Source organism: Melozone crissalis, unplaced genomic scaffold (assembly GCF_028551555.1).
Source record: "Melozone crissalis strain CALT ecotype California unplaced genomic scaffold, PUWL_Pcris_2 ptg000018l_1, whole genome shotgun sequence".
Classification (NCBI taxonomy): Eukaryota; Metazoa; Chordata; class Aves; order Passeriformes; family Passerellidae; genus Melozone; species Melozone crissalis.
In genome coordinates this window covers 22885212-22906887 of record NW_026535796.1, presented here as the reverse complement: position 1 = coordinate 22906887, position 21676 = coordinate 22885212, and the positions used below count along the sequence as shown (strand labels likewise).

Below are 21676 nucleotides of genomic sequence, written 5' to 3'. Positions count from 1 at the left end.
GATTGGTGTTATGGGCTGCAGCAGCTGCCCCTATGCTTCAGAGGGCAGGCAGGAACAGTTCTAGCTCAAGGGCCACTGTAAAGGGCATTTGAGGGTCCAAACGCAAGTAGAAAAAATCAGTCAGTGATGACACTGGGTGAGGAGGCAGCATGGTACTGGCCAAAACGGGGACACAGTTCCTGGAGAGTTTTTGGGGGACAGGTGTGAATATCTCTTTGCCAAACTCTTCTTTACCCAAAAGGCTGATTTTTGACCAGCACCCATGCAGGACAGCAAAACCTTTGGGGTGCTGTGGGTGCCCTTTGTGGCAACAGTGATGGGAAGCAGCCAGAGGTACCACTGGCCCCACACCATCCATGGCCCTTGGACTATGTCCCCATACCATGGTAGGCCCCAGGGACAAAGCAGCTCCTTCGATCCCCTTGGCTTTTCCCTCCTGATGTCAGGACGTGTTATTTACTCTAAATCACAGCAGTGATGCAGGGGAAGAGGCAGAAAGGGAAGATGTGCAGCACAAGGGCTGCTGGGAGGGACCAGCAGCTGTTATTGCAGGCTGCCATGGGAAGCTGATGGGAGAAACAAAGGGGAAAGATCAGCAGCAACCAAAGCAGCAGCAAAACCTCCTCTCTGCCAGCTAGACAGGGCCAAGGCTGCAGGGTCCTCCCAGCAGCACCAAACTGGAAGGCTGGGGTGGTGGGGTGGGGGGACAACCAGCCAAAGCCATTGCAACCAAGTCCAGGCAGCTGCCCCAAGGAAAAGAGAAGCGAGCAGAGAGGAAGACCTGAAATGAAACAACAGCTTCAGAAAAAAAAAAAATCCCCAAAGGCACCAAACCTGTTGTCTTTTTTTTAGCTTGCATATTTTTTAATGGAGTAAAAAAAAAAAATAAAAGGAACATGCCACAGATGTCAGCCTGGTGCAGATCACCCTTCTGCATGGAGGGCACCAGGGGCCCCATACAGTTCCCTCATGGCAAGCCAGTCCTACCCCACACCCCTTCCCTGCAGTCAGCTGGAGAAGGAAGTGGATAAAAAGCACAAGGTGGATACACCACAAGCACAGAAGAAGAGCACAGCAGCACCCCAGGCTGGGCTTTAGCCAGGGATGGCTACGCTGGCACGGGCAAAATAAAAGCTCAACAGACTCTGTATGTCCCAGTTTAAAACAGCAACAATACCAATCTCCCCTTGAGAGCTGCACGTTGAACCCCCACAAAAAACATTTGGGGAGTCTTGTAATTTTCCTTTAGTGTCACACATATGAGCTCTGGGGCTGATGGGCCACGTGGCAGTGGCAGCAGCTGCTCTTGGCTGCTGGCACTACTGGAGCCAGAAGGACCAGTGAGCTCAGTGGGAGCCTGGCCTTGGGGTCTCTTGCCCATCTTTTTTAGGTCCTTTCCCAGAGGCATGGCAAAGGGAGGGTAAGGAGGCAGGGTTGGATACTTGGTAGCTTCAAACCCAGTGGCTTTCACTCATTGTGGGCTCCCACCAACAAAGCTCAGGCTGCTCATCTGAGAAGGATCCCTCTTCTCTGCCTCATGTATACACATTTATATATAGATATCTGATAAACATTTTGTATGAAAATAAATACTTCATCTGCCTTTTAAGAACCATCATTGCCTCCATCTAGTGACCTGCTATAATGTTACATCTTTTTGTCCATGACAATCTTGTTCCCATTGCTTTTTCCCTAATCCATGGGCACCTCCTCCCTGCCTCCTGGGGCATCCAAAAGCACGGCAGCAGGCAGAACTTTACCCTTTGGCAGACCCTCTCTTACTTGCTGCTTCCCAAAATTTGGCTTATTTTAGGGAACTTGATGAAAATGGTTCCCTTTTACAGCACCTGTTTCATGACAGAAGAAATTATCTTCATCTCAAAAACACTTTACAAAGAGTAGGATTTTAACATTCTCTTACAGGGCTCTCAATTAAGAAATATGTTTCTAGATAGCACTGTTTATATAGATATAGGTATAGTTTTTATTTATTTTATTACCAACCCAACATTTCAATTTGCAGCTGCTGATGTAACTCATGACATACTCTCATGGTGGCGGGTTTTTTTCTTCTTTATCCTTAAAAAGAAATGCATTTCAAATTAAAATGATACTTTTTTGTCTGAATGCTGTTCCTAAAAGGTATTTGAGATGATGTAGGAGTCCTGATGTGGGTGGCAGTTTTTGAGCCTGTACCTGTCAATGGCCTGGAGACCACCAGCGAGGTGCAGGTGCTGTGAAAAATGGAGTAGCAACAGAATGGAAGGGCAGCCACGGCACAGCTCTGGGTGGGATGGTGCTGGGAACATATGGGCACACTATCCAGGTTCTCCTGAATTCATTTCCACCTCTGAGCAGGAGGCCCACGCAGCCAACCTGCCACCACCACCATCCCAAGGAGCCGCTGCTGTTTTCCCTGTCCCCCTTGCTCCCCCCAGGGCAGGATGTTTTATTTCTTTAACAGTTGTAAATTAACATAATTTTCTCTCCCTGCAGAGCCACGAGCTCAAAGTTAATTATACAAAGAGAAATGCCGTAGTCAAAATATACATGACACATATTGTATTAGAGGGTTGGGGTTTTTTCTCCTTCCTTTTTTCTTAGCCCAGGCAGGTGATTGAGATGCTACATGCTCCAGCTTTTGTCACTAAATGTGTGTGACTGTGTGTCTGTGTTTGTATTAAAAATATATCAGTCTTGTGATGTTCTTAAAAAAGAAAGAAATGGAAGGCGGCAGGGGAGGAAACGGGTAATAGTGAAAAAGTTTTTTGACTGTGTCACAGTCTTTTGTGGCTTCAGAAATACACATGTTCAGTTCCAGCACTGATGGCAGCTTGAAGCTTTAACTTTTTAACATTTTTCAGATTAAGTAGTAAAAAAAAGAAAAAAAGAATCAGCGTGCTCCCCCAGAACCAAAAAGCAACGAGCAAACAGAAAAAAAAAAGAAAAAAACCCCCACAAATTCCTGAACCAGACTTCTGCAATTCTCAACTAGTAAAAATGAGGAAACATCTCCTTACAGTGGAGGGGTGCTCGGCAGGAAAGGAGATGACCCCCTGTGGGAGAGGTGGCCTTTGGAGATAGTTGAAACTTTATAATTTCATTGAATAGGGTCAGTGCCTGGGTTTACTGTGTTTTATTTCAACACTTGCCATTGTTGCTTTCTTTTGTACCATTTTTGGATGGGTTTTGTCTCTTTGTTTTTTTCACTCTGTGATGGTTTTGCCCTTCTTGGCACGCAGCTGTCCGACGGTGTGGGCAGCGGCAGCCCTGACAGACGGCTGTCCGTCCCTCCAGTGAAACCGCGCTCCCAGACTGGTGTGCGGTGAGGTAACAGAGGAGGGGTCCCTCCCCCGGCAGCACCGTCCCTCCGCCGCCACCTAAAACCCCTTGATGTAGCAGTAGGCCTCCAGGGTGGCGAAGAGGATGTAGAGCAGCCAGAGGCTGACGAAGAGCAATGTCGTGGCCACTTTGCACCCCCGGGGGCCGCCCAGCTCCCCGCCAAGGTGGGGCCGCCGGCGGTAGAGGAGGACGCTGATGCAGATGAAGGCGAAGATGGTGAAGAGGGTGACGGAGAACGCCAGGGTGCCTGCTGACACCTGGAACTCCTGCCCCTGCGACGCCCAGTAGATTGCTGCCACTGACCACGCCAGCCCGATGCCCAGGAAGACGTTGACAGCGTTGCTGCCCGTGACGTTGGTGATGGAGGCATCAGCGTACATGTCCTGGATGGCTGCGGCTTTGCTGGCAAAGGTGTCTGGGGTTGAGAGAGGAGGGAAGGAGAAATCACTGCGGGTCCAACAGGAGAAACAGACAACCCCTCATGCCTGGGGGACAAGGGAGGCTCAGGTGTGTCACCAACCAGGTTAGGACACAGACCAAGAGGTACACAGTCCCCTCCTAGGTTCAGAGATCCCATGTTGCCAAAAAGCAAGGTGCAGACCTTGCCTGGAGACAGGGCTTTGAGGATACCCTTCCCAGACTAATCCCAACCCATGACAGAGCTTCTCTCCTGAAATCAGGAGCATCTCCAGAGGATTTATCTCCCACCCCATCCCCTCCCCACGGCCACCCCACCTGGTACAGAGGTGCCGAAGGCGACGAAGACGACGGCAGTCACCGAGTCCTTGAGGCCAATGGTGCAGCCAAAGTGGGAGGCGAGGTCGCCGATGACGGCCGTGAGCATGCCGATGATGAGGATGGAGACGATGAAGCAGGCCCAGCCATTGCAGTACTCGGTGGGGGGCACGCAGGCAAACAGCACCTTCCAGAAGACTGTCAGGAAGTGCATCACGTAGTCAAAGCAGGATGGCAGGCGCTCCTCACCAGACTCATCCTCGTCCTCATCACCTGCTGCAAACAACATGGAAGGAGAGATCCAGCATTCATTCCACTGGGGCAGCTCATGCTTGTCTCCTCCACCCCAAGGCTCCAGGGATTCTGCTCTACTGGGACAAGGTGGAGTGGTGCTGGCCATGACAGTGAATTCAAGGCACATCAGGTCCTTCAGTGATGGGTGAGGCTTGGCAAAAAGTCTCTCCCAGGGACCCCAGAGTCCTCAGGGATGGGGAACAGTGTAATGGGATGTTGTACTCACAGAGGAGCAGCCCTGTCCCTGTCCATAGGCAGTCACACAGGAGGTAGTCAACCTGTGGTGATCACTATTGAGTGGCATGAAGAAATTACACAGGCAAGTGATGTTTTGGACCAAAACTAGTGGAAAGTAATAAAACTGGGAAACTGGAGAGATCTTTTGATCCTCCTGCTCCAGAGCACAGGCTGGGCTATCCACTGCCTGCTATACAGCTGGGTGAAAAACACCCCTTTGAGGCAGATGTGAAACCAACCATCAAGGAAAGGTTCAGAAAGATGCCAAACTGCCATTAATGGCACAGATGTGCCTAAAACACCTTCCCCACAGCTGCCTGGCTCTGAAAGCAGTGAGTTCTCTCATCAGACAACAGCTGGCAAGTCTCTGGGCCTCTTCCTTTACCAGCAGCTGCCTCATGAGGCAACATCTCCAGTCTTCATGTGGTAACTCTCCCTACTCCCAGGAACTCTACTGGCTATGACAGCACATCTCAGGACATCTCCCAGTAGGAGCTACCTGCACTGGCCAGGATCCCAGCCAGTATGGGATTTTGCTGCCTGCACACTGCTTATCAGATCATTGAAGCAGCAGGAGCACCACCATCTGACACAGTCTTTGAAAACTGGCCTTCTGGAGGGCTCTGCATCAGAAGATGGATCTCCTGGCCTCCTCACTAATATACCTGCAAAAGCCCACTATATTTGGAGCAGAGGAGCTCTTTGGACTGGCTTTGCTGATGGGTGACCACAGCTGAGCATCAGTGACCAGGGAGATGCTGTCATTCCAGGATGCATGAATCCTGTGGATGTTCGTATGGATTTTCTGATGTCCCACTCACCTGCGCTCACAGTAATGGCCTCCATGAACTGGTCCCTCCAGGAATGTGTCCCTACAACCAAAGCCAGGTTTGTCTTCCTAATCAGCTTGTCCACGGTGCTCTGTTGTGGGAATAAAGATGTACAGCAGTTAAACCAGCTGCTAATGGGCAAGGATGATCTTGCAGTACACTGTGGTCTCACAGACCCTTTCCAAACTATAGAAGTGTCACAAGCACTCTCCTACCAGCTAGATTAGGCCATGACTAGGGTTGAGCTCACCTCCTTGCTGGACTGGCTGATCCAGACCTCACCAGAGCCTGCTTGCTTGCCACATCTCAATCCTGATTAGGTTCCTTCTTCCCTCAACCCTGCCTCACCAGAGACAGCTTTGCTCCTGCATCCTCCTGCCCACTGGCTTCTTCTGCATCCATCAGGGCTTTCTTGCCTTTCTCTGTCCACCCCCACCAACCAGCAGCTGCTACTTTTGACATTTCTTGTAGACTTCATCCATTCTTAGCTGATTTACATACTTCTTTCCTCTCTCAACAACCTTTTCCAGCACATGCTGCTTCCTCAGTCCTGCTCTCCAAGGCTGCGACAGTGCCACATGGCTTTCCCCTCCTGGAGGGCCCCTGGGACACCTACTGACCTTGAACTCATAGGACTCCTCAATGATGACTTCCAGTTTGGGGTGCTCGCCGAGTATTGGTTTGCCCATCTCTGCTATTCTCTTGGCTTCCTCCTCTTCTACCGTCATCTTCCTCTCTGCCACCTCTGTGAAAGCAAGGCCAACACCAAGCTGTGGGCAGCAGCCCTCCAGGGCACCATGGGGGCTTGTCTGCAGGGCCTGAGTATGGGCTGCTGCAGCCCCCTCACAGCAGTTTGGGAGGCAGTGGTGGGGTGTTGGACCACAGAAACAAAGGACCGAGATTTCTGAATATCAGTCACCAAGAGCATAAGCAACGTAGTTTTAATTTATTAACAAAAAAACCCTTAAATGTTTCTTTAGTCTGCATTGATGCTCTCAGTTGACATCCACTCTCCCATCACCCCTGCAGCAGCCACAGTTTTGGGGAGAGCAAGGTAAAAAATCATTCTGCCATTTGGCAGAAGTGCCCTTTAAGACCCTTGTAACACCCTGACATGCTCCCTCATTTGAATTAACAAGAGACAGAGCCTTTTTTCCCCCTTTGAGTAAAAAATCATGGTTGGCTCCTTGTGCCACTCAGTGCTTGATCTAACACTCAGACACACAGTCACAACCACATGTAAACCACACATGAATTGGAAAAATGAACAAGTAATGAAACAAGTAGTTTTTTTCCATTCATAATACTGCAAAGGTGCTAAGGCACTGGAACAGGTTGTCCAGAGAAGGTGTGAATACCCTGTCCCTGGAATTCCAAGACCAGGTTGGATGTGGTGTTTGAGCAGCCTACGGAAAGGTGTCCCATGGGAGTGGGGTTGAAACCAGATGATCTTTAAGATTCCTTCCAACATATTCCATTCTATAATTCCGTATTTAGTTTCTGCTGAAGGAAACTAAACCAGGATGCTGGGTCAGCAGCACACTGAGATGACCCTGTGTCAGGCTCAATCTCGCTGATGACCCAGCTAACCCAGCAAGGTGCCTCAAGAGGGTTCTGCTTGCCCAGATGGGAAGGAGCATCCCAACCAGCTGGAAGGGTGCCTAGGCCTGGCCCAGGTCTTGTCTTCCACCCACATGCCTTAGTGCAGGAAGATGCTGATGGGCTCTCTGTAAAACTGACACCTCAAGAAAGGGGCTGGCTCTCCCCTGGCTTTCCCGTGCCTGAGCAGTCAGGGTGTACAAGCTGCAATACAGGGCCCAGCTGAGCCTGGTAGTGCAAGCTGGAGCTCTTTAGAACCTGGGAGGGCATATCACCAAGGCAGAGCATCTTGTTCTGGCTAAGCAGTGGGTCAGATGTTACCTGAGGTTTCCTGCAGAGCTTACAAATGCCCAGGTAATGCCTCAGATGTGACTGATCCCATGTGGACTCCAGCAGATCTCATACTACACACTAAAAGTCACATAGAAATTATGGAGTCACAGGGAAATCTATTTATAAACTCTGACTTCTCTCTTCATCTGCCTGGCTAGATTGACTGCAAAGGCTGTAAGCCTTGCCAGACCTCCTGTGGCAGGTGACATTATTATAATCCATCACAGAAACAGAAAAGTTGCATCCATCATTTAAAATCAATGATGTACATCAAAACCATCACTGCCTAGCTCCAAGACAGCATCATCTGGATTTAGGAATCCCCGTAAGTTTAGAAAAAAATTGCATAGACAGAGGAACACAGCACCTGGAGAAGAAGAAAGGCAATGCAGGGGGATGCAGGGGGCACACCTTTTCACTGAAAAGGTAGTTAAGCATCAGAATGGGATGCCCAGGAAAGTGGTGGAGTCACCATCCCTGGAAGAGATCAAGAAAGAACTTGATGTGGTACTTGGTGCTATGGTTTAGTTGACATGGTGCTGTTTGGTCAAAAGTTAGACAATGATCTTGGAGGTCTTTTCCAACCTTAATGATTCTATAATTCTATGATTCTTTGAAAATGTTCTGCTTTACACTACACTTGGAGGCATGAACTGATGATTATCAAGAACAAGATGCAAGGTACTTGTATTCAGTGGAACAAGGAGTCTCATATCATGTACATCTCTTTTTCTAAGACACAGAACAAGAAAGTCCAGTGTCTTGCTCTACCTGGGAGTGTGTGAAGATAAACTGTGTCCATCAATGAAAATGCAGGTGCTCACACATCATTTACCATAGCACTTATGACATGGATTTGCTTCTGTCTGAGCTCCTCATAACCTGAAGGTCAGGGGCAAAGGCACCCTCAGCTCCACAAAACCCAGCTTGGCAGATGAGCTTGAGCACATGCTGACATGTGCTGACAATAAAGAACTGAGCAAAAGCACTACGGCCATCCCAGAAGGGTTGCAAAGCCCAGACTTGGTTGACAGTGTGACTCAGTACAACCTTCCCTGGAACAAACACATCTGAAAAGCTGCAGTCACAGTCGGTGGCACAGTCCCTTAGGCTTCTGCCCGCCAGCTGCAGTTGCAGAGCGCAGAGAGCAAATGCCTGGAGTCTGAGGAAATGCTCTGAAAATAGGGAATATCAGGCAGCATTTCCTTAGCTTAACAACTCCCAGAGAAATGATGCAATGAAACCTCAATCCCCAATCTAACGGATTACAAAAGCCTTTGGCATGGTAAGAGAACACAGAGTCTCACGCAAATGTTATGCCTCTAGGCAAGGCTGAACTGCAGGCAGGTCTGGAGGCACGTGCAATGCAGCAAGTTTTCTTATCTCCATAGGAAATGGTGTCCAACACAGCTTTATCCCAGAACCTGGCATCTCGCTTATGCTAGTTTATGTACTTGCACCAGGCAGGACAGTGGAAGATGTGAATCCCTCGCTGAGGAGGAAGATCTCCTGCGTCTCCTCCCTGTGTGTGCCACATCCTGGGCGGGTAGGCAGGCTGCATGGGAATGCCTGTGTTCACATGACCTTCCCCTTCCAGTATGTGGCTTTGATGTCTCTGCAAGCCACCTGTGCATCACCTACTAATGCCACAACCAAGGCAATCACTTGCCAGGCAGCTCTTAGAGTAAATCAAGCAACACAAGCATGTCCAAGAGTGTCTGTCAGCCTAGGGCCTAGATGCTATCATGAGCACAGGACCAGAGACTCCACAAAGTGAAGGTGGTAGGAGTCCTGCTACTCCAGAAGGCACCTTGCCAGCAGACTAAGTGCTACCAGAGGCACCTTCAAGCCCTCGATAAGCCACTTGGAGTGAAGAGACAAGCTGACTGGCAAAGGAGACCTTCAGCCTATTGACAGCACACCCAGAGAAACATGAATAAGTGAGGCACTGATGTCACCTCCTCTTCCATGTGTACGGTGAACAGGGAGCAGACAGAAGAACATGGGCACCCCAGATGGCACATCAAAGGGCATCCTGTGGGGACAAGTGATTGAACATGACTGCCCAGCTAGGTCTTTCAATGTCAGCTGCAAGCAAACCACAGGAGACCAGGCACAGGGAGCACGTCCAAATGGGTACCTCATAGAAATGTTAATAGTGGAAGCTTTTGGATGAGGAAGAAAAAAAGTAATTCCTTAATGTGTCATTAAAATTCAGTCAATTTGTGAATGTGCAACAGGAAAGCAAAGCACAGAAACCTGACCTAAACCTAAATTTCAAAGGTGCATTTGAAAACATTTAAGCTGCCATTGTATTTTCACTGAGGCTCCATCCTAATGCAGGAGAAAAACACAAGACTCCCATGTCAGTACTGTACTGGATCTTGCTCAATGTACTTATGCAAGTGACCCATAGGTGCTAAATACGAGGCTGCTGACTGTTCTCTAAATTAAGGCAGTGGCAGGAAGGACAGATTTAGGAGCCCAGCTGATATTTTTTCTCCAGAACCTACAGTTGCCATACAGTTAAGGTGGGCTGAGCACCTTCAAAGAGCAGTATGAAGCACCTACATGATTCCACCAATTCTGCCCACCTATTGTTTAGGACACATGAGCATCTTGGGGTGGAAATCAGTGTCAACCTCTGCAAAACATCAGATCCCATCCTAAGCCTGCTCCAGGCCTGTTGGGTCTGCCTGTTTCAATGGGATGCTGAGGGCTGAGCTGAGCCTGTGTGTACTGACCCAACAGCTGAGAAGGAATAAACTCTTGCACAAAACCCAGTGGCAGAGGACAATCCCAACACTGGCATTTCAGGGAAGCACTTCACCCAGCACAGGGTGCAGCAGCCTGCCTACAGAGCCACAGGAGGCTGCTATCCTCGCTTGCTTCCAACAATCCTTGCAATCCATCAGGCTGCTCACTTGCTGCAAGTGTGGAATGTGCTCCCACACAGTCTGGTGTAGGGCTGGGGTCTTGGAGGGCTCCTGAAGAAAGCAGAGACAGGACATCTGTGATGTGTGTCACACATCACCCCAGTATGGCAGCCTGCAAAGAAGACTACCAAGGGCTGAGATAAATAGAACACAAGGTAGAGGGAGCGAGGATGGAGGGGATTGTATGTTGGGAGAGAGATTTTAATTTGGAAGGTCAAGTCTGTCAATGTGAATGCTGCCAAGCTGCAGCTTAATTATTAACTAGCCTGATTTCTGTTTGTATCTGCATCAGTACCTACTTTTCAATGCGGATTGCACCCTGGACTCCCTGCTGTCAACTCCAATTAAGCCTGATAAGGTCTGGCTGTGCCTATCGAGAACAGAGCTTGCCAGGACCTTCTGGGCTGCCTCTACCTCCTCCCTGGGAAGGAGAAGGTGGCCAGAGAGGGGTCCCCTAGACCCTGTCTGCTCTGGCACCTAGGTACATGCTACCATTGAGTGTTAGGAACCTCTCTGGGCAGCAGGAACACACACAGGCTGCTGAGGCCAGGCAAGCTGGGGCTGCTGTGCCAGCTGCTGCACCAAGGTACCCTGCTCCTGGTGCCAGGGAGCCAGTGAGGTAGAGAGAATATGCTACAAGCAAGTGAGACAACAGGTGCAGTAAAATCAAAGGCTGGGTGGGAGGAATGAGGATCAAGTACGCTTTTGCTTGGGCTGTAGCAACAGCCACAGCTGATACCCACTAGGTGCTGGACTGTGCGGGAAGCAAGAGGATAAACCACTCCATGCTCTCATTCTGCCTTGTTCAGACCCTTAAAGCTATGACAGACAAGGGGGCTGAGCAGCTCCTGGTTATGGTCCTGCCACTGCTGTGCTCTGCAGCCCTGGGCATGTCTCTGCCATGCTCACTGCCCAGCTTTCACCCCACATCCCTCTCAGTCTGTCTCTCTCAACTATGTCTGCAGGGCCATCCCAGGACTTGAGCTGCAGTGATCTGCAAAGCATTTCAGACCTGCACATGACAGGCCAATTCTTGGGGTCAAAATACTGTAAGCATATCCCCATCTCATTGTATTTCTTCCAGGGAAAAGGGAGCACTGAGCTATGTTCCCATATCATGCACTGCTTGCCCACTCAACCTCCTTCAGAGTTGGGAGGGAATCAAACAGGAACTAGACATTGCCTGTGGCCTCCTGGCCACATTATAAATCAAAGTTTGACAAAATCCATTTCAATGGTGTAATCTGCCCACTGCATCTTTTGAGCTGAAGCAGGCAATGGGAAGGCCCTGTAACACCATCAGAGAGGTAGATACCCATCACCTAGGCAATGCTGCAAAACTACCAAACCATGGACAAGTTTGGGTTCCCTGATGCTTGCTGAATAAATTGGACTAAAACCAGCAATGTATTCATGAAAGATTGCTTTGAAGGCCATTTCACACTCTTCAAGCTATCTTGTCTCCATCCATTTCTGGAGTGGGCATGTATCTGCATGAAGGTCACCCCTTTTGGACACTAGGCTGCTAAGAAAAAATTAAAACAATTAAAATGGGATCTTTTTTGTTGTGGCTTAATAAGATATAACCCTGGCTAAACAGAGTAAATAGAGAGCATGAATGAGTTCCTCTCTCCAGTGCACTGTCAAGCTGTCAGTCACAAGTGGAGAAGACTTCTGGCAAAAAGACACTCTGGCTTTGGAGATTAGCATATGGATATGCCCTTTACAGAAGCACATGTCCACATACAAGCACTGGCAGCCCAGGCTGCCTTCTAAAATGTAAGGAATCTGCTGACTTAGCCCTGAAAGCTATTCTTGAGACATGATACATCCCATGTACATGCCCAGCATTCCTTAATGGTAACTGGGAAATGATGCACATTCATGAGAGGGAGGCAAAGGCACAGGGCTGGGAACTGAGCATTATTCCACTCCTGGCTCTGCCTTGAGATTGTTGCTGACATGACCATCCCTGACTGGCCAGACAACTGGCATCTCTGCTCCACAGTCTTGCCCACTGCTAAGTGGACATGGGAGTTTTAATGCATAAATAAAGAAATATATTTAGACATATATTCTTGGAACTGGATGAGTATATAGAAATAATGACATAGAACTATATACCATAAAGATAATTCCATAGCCCTTTAAAGATTTAGATCTTTAGAGCCCAAGAACTTTCAAGCAAAGGCTGTGCCCAAGCTTTCAGTGACTTTTGCAAAGGCTGGAAGGACCTTGGGAGCAGCTCTTCTACTGCTGGCAAAGGCAGGGACAACTGGAGTACCTTTGCACTTTGGTATCAAGTATTTCCCTGTATAAACAATATACAGAGAGATCATTGCCAGTGTCAAAAGAGAAGGTTAAGAAACCCCCAGACTCTCAAGTCTCTCCACAGCTATGCCATGCTACTCTGAAGCCTGAACAGTTGGTGTTGGACACATGACCAAGTGCTGCATGGACTTGCAAGTCTGGCTCAGAGAGAGAAGAAATTTGGAAGAAATAAATGCTGAGCAGAACCAGCGCCCTGCCCAATTACTTCACCTTGTATAAAATTCACATCCCTGTTTTCCTTGGGAGAGCCCTGCCAGGCCAGGGGGGCCAAAGGCAGGATCCCTCATTTCTTCCCAGGTAAGGACTCTTGGGACAAGAGAGGCATTGTCACTTGGGCTCATCCATCAGGGTACCCACACTTTCTGTGAAGAGAAGGGATCACTCTTGTGAGCAGGGGCTGCGCAGCTGCTGGCCCTGCAGGGGCTGCCAAAGTGGTGCCATGGGAAGAGAAATGCCCCAGGGCTGCAGAGGAGAGCCAGGGCACCCAGCAGTCCAGGGACACATCCCCAGGAATGGGATGCTGCCCAGGAAGAGCTGTGCAAGCTGCTCCAAGAGGCAAGGGACGAGGTGTGGGACTGCAGATTCCACTGGAACATTCAATAATGCAGTTTTTAAACAAAGATTCCCGTGCACCGGTGTAACCTAAATCTAACATGACACGGACTAAACGAGGACATCACTTCTCTCCCCACTGATTAGCCCTGATTGCTGCTGAGTGACACTCCAGCACGTGCCTGCTTGCTGGCCTGCTGCTGGATTGAAGCACGTGTGGGGGCCAAGCACCATGAGCCAAACACGTCACATGCACAGAGAGCACCCTGAGGCAGCTCGGCAAGGGGGGCACCCCAGGGACCCCTCACCGGACAGAGAGGAGGCTCTCCCTTACAAAAAGTAACTTTTCATAGCTGGTGACCAAGTTCTCCAGTAACAGCTGCCAAAAGCAATCAGGCTGGATCAAAACAGAGGGAGGAAAGTTATGTTATTTTAATAGGAATTATGTGGTTCCCAGGGTTCTGATCAAATTAGGCAGCTACTGAATTAAAGCAATGAAGTCACTGGGAAGGAGGCTGTGCTCAACTTATTTCCAGTCCTCCCCGATCTGAAGAGGTAACAAAGGAAACTGTCCAAACCATTCCAAGGAGTCCTCCATAAGCACCCTTAGCTGGTATTTGGGGAACTGGGGATTTCTGCCTGCCACTAGCAATTTTCTAATTAGTCCAATAGAGGGCTCAGGACATCCCCTGTGCAGCAGATTTGGCATCCTCCGAAAAGGGACCAGACTGAAGCCTGCATGGCAGATGCTGCTCCTTGGATTTGCAGCACAGCTCAGGCATCATGAATGCTTTGGTTTTCAGGCCTGCTCACAAGCCTGTGGGATTTCAAGCTCCTCTCTTCACCCTCCATGCCCACCCTTATCCTTCAAGAAGTGCTTCTTTAGTGGAAATTGAACAGTAATCACATCTGGAATTGAAGGAATAACCACAATACAGGAGGCATACACTGCACCACAGTGGGATAAAGACAGACCAGTGTAATGGGGATTTCAGGCAAGGAAAAGGGGCTCTGTATTAATACACAAGAAATTCTGACACAGGGACAGGAGATGCAGAGTGCAGAACCAGAGCTGAGGGTGAGGAGGAAAATGGTGCTGATCACATCCTGGTAGTACTGCTCTGGTGCTGCGCACACCCTGGGGACCCCCTAGGATGGGAGGTGGAGAGCACAGGGGTGAAGGGACTGAGGGGTGACATGTGACTCTCCATGGGAAGGGGACACCTGCACAACCTTGTACCCTTACCCACCCCAGGCAACACTGTCCCACACTGCAGAAATGCCACCTCCCTGCAGAAATCCCTGTCTTCCCCTGTGCATCAGCACAACCCAAGCACCAGAGCTGCCTAAAGAGAGTCTCAAGTCACAGCTTCAGACCAGGTATAGCTGCCTGTATTGCTTTGCAACTCTGTCTGGATCATTTCCCCCAAACTGCCAGGAAAAATCTGGAATATGGGAAATGCTCTTAGATGTCAGTCAATCAATCAATCAGTCCGTCAATCAATCAATCAATCAATCAATCAATCACTGTTATTTTCTTAATTGTACTGCTCTTAACTAGACTAGACACAAACATCACGAGCTCAGGTTGTCTACAAACAGCAAACACAAGCAGGGAGGCTCTGACCAAAAGGGACAAAAAGAGAGCCACAGCAGCCAGAGGAAAGGAGAAAAAGCACTTACCTTGTGTGAGCAGTAGGGCTGTGGTGAAAGAACACGAGAAAGACAGAGAGAGAAAAGAAAAAGAGGGAAGAAGTTAATATCCATCAGGAAAAAGCAGTTTTGCAGATGAAGGCTGTCAGTGAGCAATGGACATGGTGCAAGGCAGCGTGCGAGCTCACCAAGGCTGTATGTTGGGCACAGGCTGGGGAGCAGACACCACAGCAGCAAGATGGAGAGGAAACTGGGGTGCTCCAGTGAGCACCACGGGCACTGGCTCCCCAAAGTCACCCCTTCCCCCCCCAACAAAGGCAAAGGGATGGGATGCAGCAGGGGGAAGTGGCAAGGAGGGAAAGGGGGGAAGGAGGGCAGCTACACTTGCCACTGGGGCCTGACACAAGCCAAACTGACCCAAAGGCGTGGGAGGTGCCCCTGCCTAAGCTGGGTATGTGTAGTTGTGGCAGGGCTTGGCACAACTGAGGAGCCCCAATAAACCTGTAGGTACTGAGAAGAGAAGGTGATGGGCAGCTCATTGAGAAGAGCAGCATCAGAGGGAGGCATTGATTAAACAGATGGCCTCCAATGCCAAAAGGGGCAGGGGTAACACAGCCATGCATCATCCCTCAGGATGATGCCCTGGATCACCTACATCTATCCCACACCCCACAGGTACCACTTTCAGAGGCTCAGGGTACCTAGAGGAGCTTAGCCACATGTAGAGCATCACTGTTTGTGTCCTCCTGGATCTCTTTGTTCCAAATTGCTGATCTGCCTGACAGTGCTGCATGGACACGGGCCATGCAACATCATCATAGTGGGATGCAACTGCCTGTCATGAAATGTGACTTCATGGTCTCAGGAAATGTGACTGCATGGTCCTGTGAGATTTGAGGTGGGAGGAAAAGAGGAGAAAGGAGAGAAGGTCCTTGCAAGGGATGACCTTACCCTGGCTCTCCATAAAGACACAGTTCAGCTCCTTTGGAAGTGACCCCCTGACCCTCTCCTCTCATGATTTCTCCACTCCCCAGAGCTGTCACAAAGAAATATCTGGCTGGATCCCTCTGAAGTATAACCCACAGACAGCCACAGCTTACATCCAGGTATCAAACCAGCTGCAGCTGAATCCATATAGCTAAAAATCTCAAACACTCTTTGAGAGGGGCCAAGCACCAAGTCTGTGCCATAGCTTTAACTCCTACTTGTTTTTCAAACAGCAAACCAATCCCTGAAGACTTGGTTGCATGTGATGACAGTATTGTAATTACTAACACTTATTATCATGCACTTTTAGTCTCAGAAGCTTAAAACTCTGTACAGAGTCAGTAATAACAGCCCTATTTGACAGATGGTGAAGCAAGCAAAAAGAAGCTAAAGGGAACATTTTGCAAACTCAGAAGTGGGCTGGAGTCCAAAAGTGCTAATTTTCCCAGCCTTGCCGGTTTGGACTTCTGAAAAGCAGGCACTTTTATATAGATGCACCCAATTGTATCTGTGCCATTTGAAAGTGATTTCCTAAGCAATTTATCAAAGGTCACACAGCACATCCATGGCAGAGCCAGGGAAACTAATCCTGAGTCCTGACACCCAGTAACTTCCTTGCTTTGTTGAGCAGCAACCATGGGCACAGCTTTCCCAACAGAGAAACTGGAGAGTCTGCAGAGAGACACTGACCCAGCCAAGATCTTCATCCACTGATCCGTCTCCTCAGCTGGAAGGACTGTGGGCAACCCAAGAGATCTCCCTTGTCCATGTGGGCAGGTAGAGGCACAGTGAAAGGTGAAATGAAGAGGCTCCTTGCTGAGCAACCCTTCCGTTTCAGGGTCAATTCCTTTTGAGAGTCAAAAACTTTGGGGAAACTATTCGTGAGTACATTCTGCATTAGGTTCCACTGAGCCACAAGATGCAAAGGGATGTTTGCTCTGCCTGCACCTCCTGACCTCTCCTTGAAGTCTCCAACAGGCTCATCAGTACCCCTGGTAGCATGACTCTGGAGATTCCTTATAGCTCTGTCCTGCTGCAGTTCATGCTGTCATGGGACCTTCTTACTGTTCCACGGTCTTCTGGCTCTCCAGACAATGTACAGAAATTTAATTTGCCTTTTGCAATTACAAGCATTAGTACAATGGGTCAGTTTGGTGTTCAAATGTAATATAATGAAATATTACTGGGACCCTAAGCTACTGTGGCTATTAAAAAAACCATTGGTTCCTCATGTTTGTTAAAACTGTTATTATACTGCTCTGGGATTTGAGTTTATTTTTTTCCCCATTTCCTTGTGAGCCTGAAAAAGAACAATTTTTCTCCCTTTCACTTATGATATGATACATGAATATTTGAAGAAGCCTATAAAGCTATGAATGAAACATCAAGAATACAGTATGCAGAAAGCCAAGGGATTCTTCTGTCTTTATATTTCTGAGTGAATGCTGTGCATGCAAGCAAGAAAATGATTTCACGGACTAAAGCTTTCTTCCTGCACACACATCTGCTAATGTGCCCTTAGCCCTGACCTGTAATGTTTCCTGACAGCCCATCTGGGGATGCTGTACCTGTACCAGCTTCACTGATGGCCTCCGTGCTGCTCCCATCCCACAAGCCTCCCTCCACTCTCCCCAGCCTGGGCTGCATCCCTCCAGCCCTCCCCAGGGCACCTCTCCCTCTGCTGCACTGCTGCTCTGCACATCACGCTCCTTATGGGGCCAAGCCAGGCCACCTCACTGCTCCTGGCATTTCAGGTAGTCTCAGAGGCTTAACATGTGTACTCTTACGGGGAACTGCTAAAATTAGCTCCGCAGACAACTCCAAAATAGCAGTCCCAAGTATCCCTTACCTAACCCTTGCATGGTGTGCTGCAGACAAACACGTGTGCCTGCAGATAAGGGGGCTGTGACGCTGACTCACCCAGGAGGACCCACAGCCTTTAGCTGTGGATCCCTGCTCCTCCTTCACTGGAGTTTCTCTTCCCTGAAGGCTTGGTTTTGACTAGGTGAAGTCAAAATTGCATACATGAATTCTGCTTCCCTTGCCACCCCTGAAAATGGACAATTTTAACCTGAATTTTAAAAAGCTGCTAAAATCTGTGTACTAATAAGCCATTTATTCTGCATGTTTTTGGCATACTTTGAGGTCAAATTCTGCTGTGACATGCATGTTGGTGTGGGTTACAGATCAGGAATTTCATCACCTCCTGTGTTAACTCCAAAAAGCTTAAAGCAAGAGGAACCAGGCTTGGGATTGAAGCAGACCAGCAATCCAGCAATCCTGTGTTTACAGCAACCTGATGTGCCCAATGTGTGTCCCAGCCTTTTTCTAAACACTTTTCTCTGCTGTTTACCTCACTGAGAGATTCGAGTATGCTGCATGCTTTATTCTGGACTCATTCTTCATTAATATAAATCTTTTCTAATCAGTATCCCTAAAGACTCAGAGAAGCCACTGTGTAGATAAGAGGATCCTTGTTAAAGGCCTGGGATTTAGAGAGAGAGTTGCAATGAGAGAGAGAAGGATGAACTTTAAGGAAATTCTCAGTCCTACAGCAGGGCAGTCAGAGGATGCCACAGACAAAGAGAACACACTGCCTCCACTCCCTGCACACTCAAAGGTGGCCAAGAAGTGCCCATGTGAAACACAGGCTCCCTTCCCAAAGAGATAATGGTCCCCCGTCTCCCAGATGTCACTGTCCGCAGGCTCTGCCTCCAGATTTGCTCACTGAAGTGAGTAAAATGTTTCCCTAACAGATTGTGAAGAGACCTAACATGGGGGTTTTTACAGGCCAAACAAGGCAGAGATTTTGCAGCATTAGCCTGAATGCTATTATTATTGAAGTCAATAGCAAAGCTCTTGCAGACTCCAAGAAACTCCTCTCCATCAGGAGAATCAGCAGCATTCAGCCTAATCACAGAGCTGTGAGCAAATTATTAAACCTTGAGGGAATGAGGCAACAACAATCTAACATTTTTTTTGCTACTCTCATCAGCAGCTGATGGAGTTGATGAAGGAGTTTCTTAGCATCTGTTCACTCTTCAGAAAACTGCAGCACATGTATCAATACAGCTTACCTTAAACAGGTATGGATCTTTGTAACAAGTCAAATAATTTCATCAATATTTTGATATAGATAACTTGATGGATTAATCCAATCTGGGAATCCTTCCTTCTTTGCAATTCAATCCTTTCTCTGTGACTCCCAGTCACATCCTCCCTCTGGGCACAAAGCTTCCCCATCAGAGGTGCTGACACTTGATTAGAAGGAGATGTGTTATGAGATTTGTCTTCACCAGTTGATTCTGTGCTGGGAGGGCTGAGAAGACAAAATCCTCCCAAGCCAGGGCATGCCGCCCAGCTGATAACAGTGTTTGCCAGCCATCTGCACAGCCATTTCCAGCAAAGTCATATCTTGTGGGAGACATGCTTTCTGAAGCAAAACTTCACATGAAGGTTGTCAGTCCCTTTCACAAAACATAACCCTCAGAGTCAGCCTTCAGGTATCAGCCATTTATTGAATCTGAGGTTGAATCTTCCACCACTGTGCCATGAATTCTCACAAGCTGATTCCCAGTAATCCTCATGTAACGTATTTTTCCAAATGCCATTTGCACCATTATCTGCAATCAAGTGAAATCTTCCAAAGTAGCCTCACTTGCCATTCAGGCTGTATAAACACTAAGATTAGCCACAATTTAAGCAGACGAGCAACTTCATCCAGGGAATGCAAAGCAAGTTCTTCCCCTGTAATCCAGGGCTGAGGAAAAACTGTAAAAGCTGATGTGTGAAGAAAGTATTACGCCAAAATCTTGCTGGGACAGCAGCAAAATCTGCATTCTGAGTTGTGAGCTGACACGATAGCAGAGATGCTATGAGAGCAAGAGTCAAACCAACAGACAGCATCTCTTCATAGAGGAAGACACTCATTTCCCTGCAGGAACCCTTTAAAAAGGTGCTGACAAAAGGATGCCCAGAAATACGGTGCAAGGAAGTTTCAAAACCCTTCAGCACTCAGTAAACAGGGATTCAGGTTGCATGACTTTGCATATGGAGGAAAGGTGAGACAAGAAGGATTTGAAGATTAATTTCTTAGAAATGGAAAGGACAAAAAAGTCAGGAAACCTGGAAAATGGCCAGGAGGATAGAGAAAAGCAACATTTACCATCCTGGCCAAGCAAAGAATATGAGTTTCTCTCTTTGATTTCTTTTTACTCATTCACTTAGATGCAACGAGCTTGCAGCAAGCACCATCTTTGCCAGTGCTCTGTGCATCTGATATGCCACTACTGAGTCAGCACTGGTCATCATCACAGGCCAGGCTGGCAAGATACCAATCTCAGATCTGTTCTCATCTCTTTGAATTATTGGAGCACATCAACAAAAAGAGTTGCTATAGTAAAACTACTTGATGTGATTTGTTTGGATGATCAGAAAGACTTTGAAAAACTCCAGATCCAGAAAGTGATTGATGAAAAAGAACAGATGGCCTGTGAGACAAAGCAGATGTAGCATTTACGTAGCAGAAGTAAGTGGTCAGCTCTCCTTACAGCAGGGGTTAACAGCTGAGTGTCCCAAGGCTCAAAGCAGCATGACTCATGTAACTGGGGATGAACAGTGAGAAGCAGCGTCTGCAGATGATGCAAAATCAGCTTCCAGTTCAAAGGCTGTATCAGTGGATGGTCTGCATTCTGAAAGCCCTGGTCAACCTGAAGACAGGCATTTGTGCTTGCATCACCACAGGAACACTTCTGTGTAGAGATGATTTTTCCTTCAGTAAGGTGCTAGCAGATGCAGAGAGCAAGAGCAATAGGATGAATGTCATGCTGAGTTCTGGCCCTCACAGAGACTATCCTGGAAACCCCTGTGGCCCACAGCTCTGATCAGGGCCAAGAAGAAGTTCCCTTGACTGGAGGTGACTGCTTTGTATTTGCAGGTGTACAGGACAGCACAGACAGTAATGCAAATCAACCGTGTGGTAGTAAGCTCTGCTCCCACCTGCCATCCTCCTCCACTGCATGTCTCTCAGGAGCCACTGCCACCACAGCCTGCAGCAGTGTGGGTACCCTCAGGGACAGCACACTGGGTCTGAATAGCACCAGGCTCTGGACCAAGTTCTGCATCCCAAAATAAACCACTCAAACTCTGCCCCAGGCTGCTTTGAAAAGCACATACTACTTCTCCCTGTCATCAGCTCTGCCATCACTTCAGGGAACATTTCACCCCTGATTTCATCACTGCCACCTTGTTTGTATCCCTGAGGTAAGCTTGGAGCTGCCCTCTGCATGGAGAAGTCCTGGGCTGGCTGCAGGCCCTCAGCACAAAGCTGTGGTAGTGCAGGCACAGCTAGCTGTCTCTGCGTGACCTGGACTGCAGATTACTTCCAAACATGACTGCCATTCATCTGAGGTGCCCAACACCACCCTGCTTTCAGAGGAGCCAGGAGAGGTTTTGAAGATGCTGCAAATAGCTGAGAGCATCAATCCTCCTACAGCACCGAGGCACAGGTTCAGTGTGACAGAGTTAAGTGCGGAGTAACAACAAAACAAGGACACACTGTCAAAAACACCACATCTTTTGCAGCACTGGGAACAAATGCATGAGTAGCCAAAACCCAGAGAGACTCTACCTCAAAAGCTACCGGGCCTGGGTCCCCAAGGAGAGGCAATAGCTGTGCTTTGCACTTGCTGTGTGAGTCACGTGGGGGTACATCCACCACCACAACAAAACCCAGCAAAGCCCCCGCTAGGGGACTGTGGTGTGGGATTTTCCCTGTCTGTGGGCACAGGGCAATGGCAGCACCCACACGATGCCAGCAGGAACGCACGTGCTGGAGCCAGCACGAGC

At 48.5% G+C, this 21676-nt stretch overlaps 1 protein-coding gene across 6 annotated transcripts in view; it reads right to left on the bottom strand.

Annotated features, from left to right (window-relative positions):
• Positions 1-3297: 3297 nt before the first annotated feature.
• Positions 3298-21676, bottom strand: part of SLC8A3 (solute carrier family 8 member A3) — a 112898-nt gene continuing 94519 nt past the window's right edge. For 2 of the 6 annotated variants that reach the window (XM_054275353.1, XM_054275354.1), the window contains exons 4-8: positions 14873-14890; positions 6059-6183; positions 5430-5529; positions 4078-4350; positions 3298-3757 (exon numbers count right to left, since the gene is read on the bottom strand). In XM_054275353.1, the coding sequence (XP_054131328.1) occupies positions 3381-3757; positions 4078-4350; positions 5430-5529; positions 6059-6183; positions 14873-14890 (893 nt within the window). In that variant the 3' untranslated portion in view covers positions 3298-3380. Of the gene's footprint in view, positions 3758-4077; positions 4354-5429; positions 5530-6058; positions 6184-14872; positions 14891-21676 lie in introns of all 6 variants that reach the window. The other 4 variants (XM_054275350.1, XM_054275351.1, XM_054275352.1 and 1 more) reach the window with 3 other exon arrangements.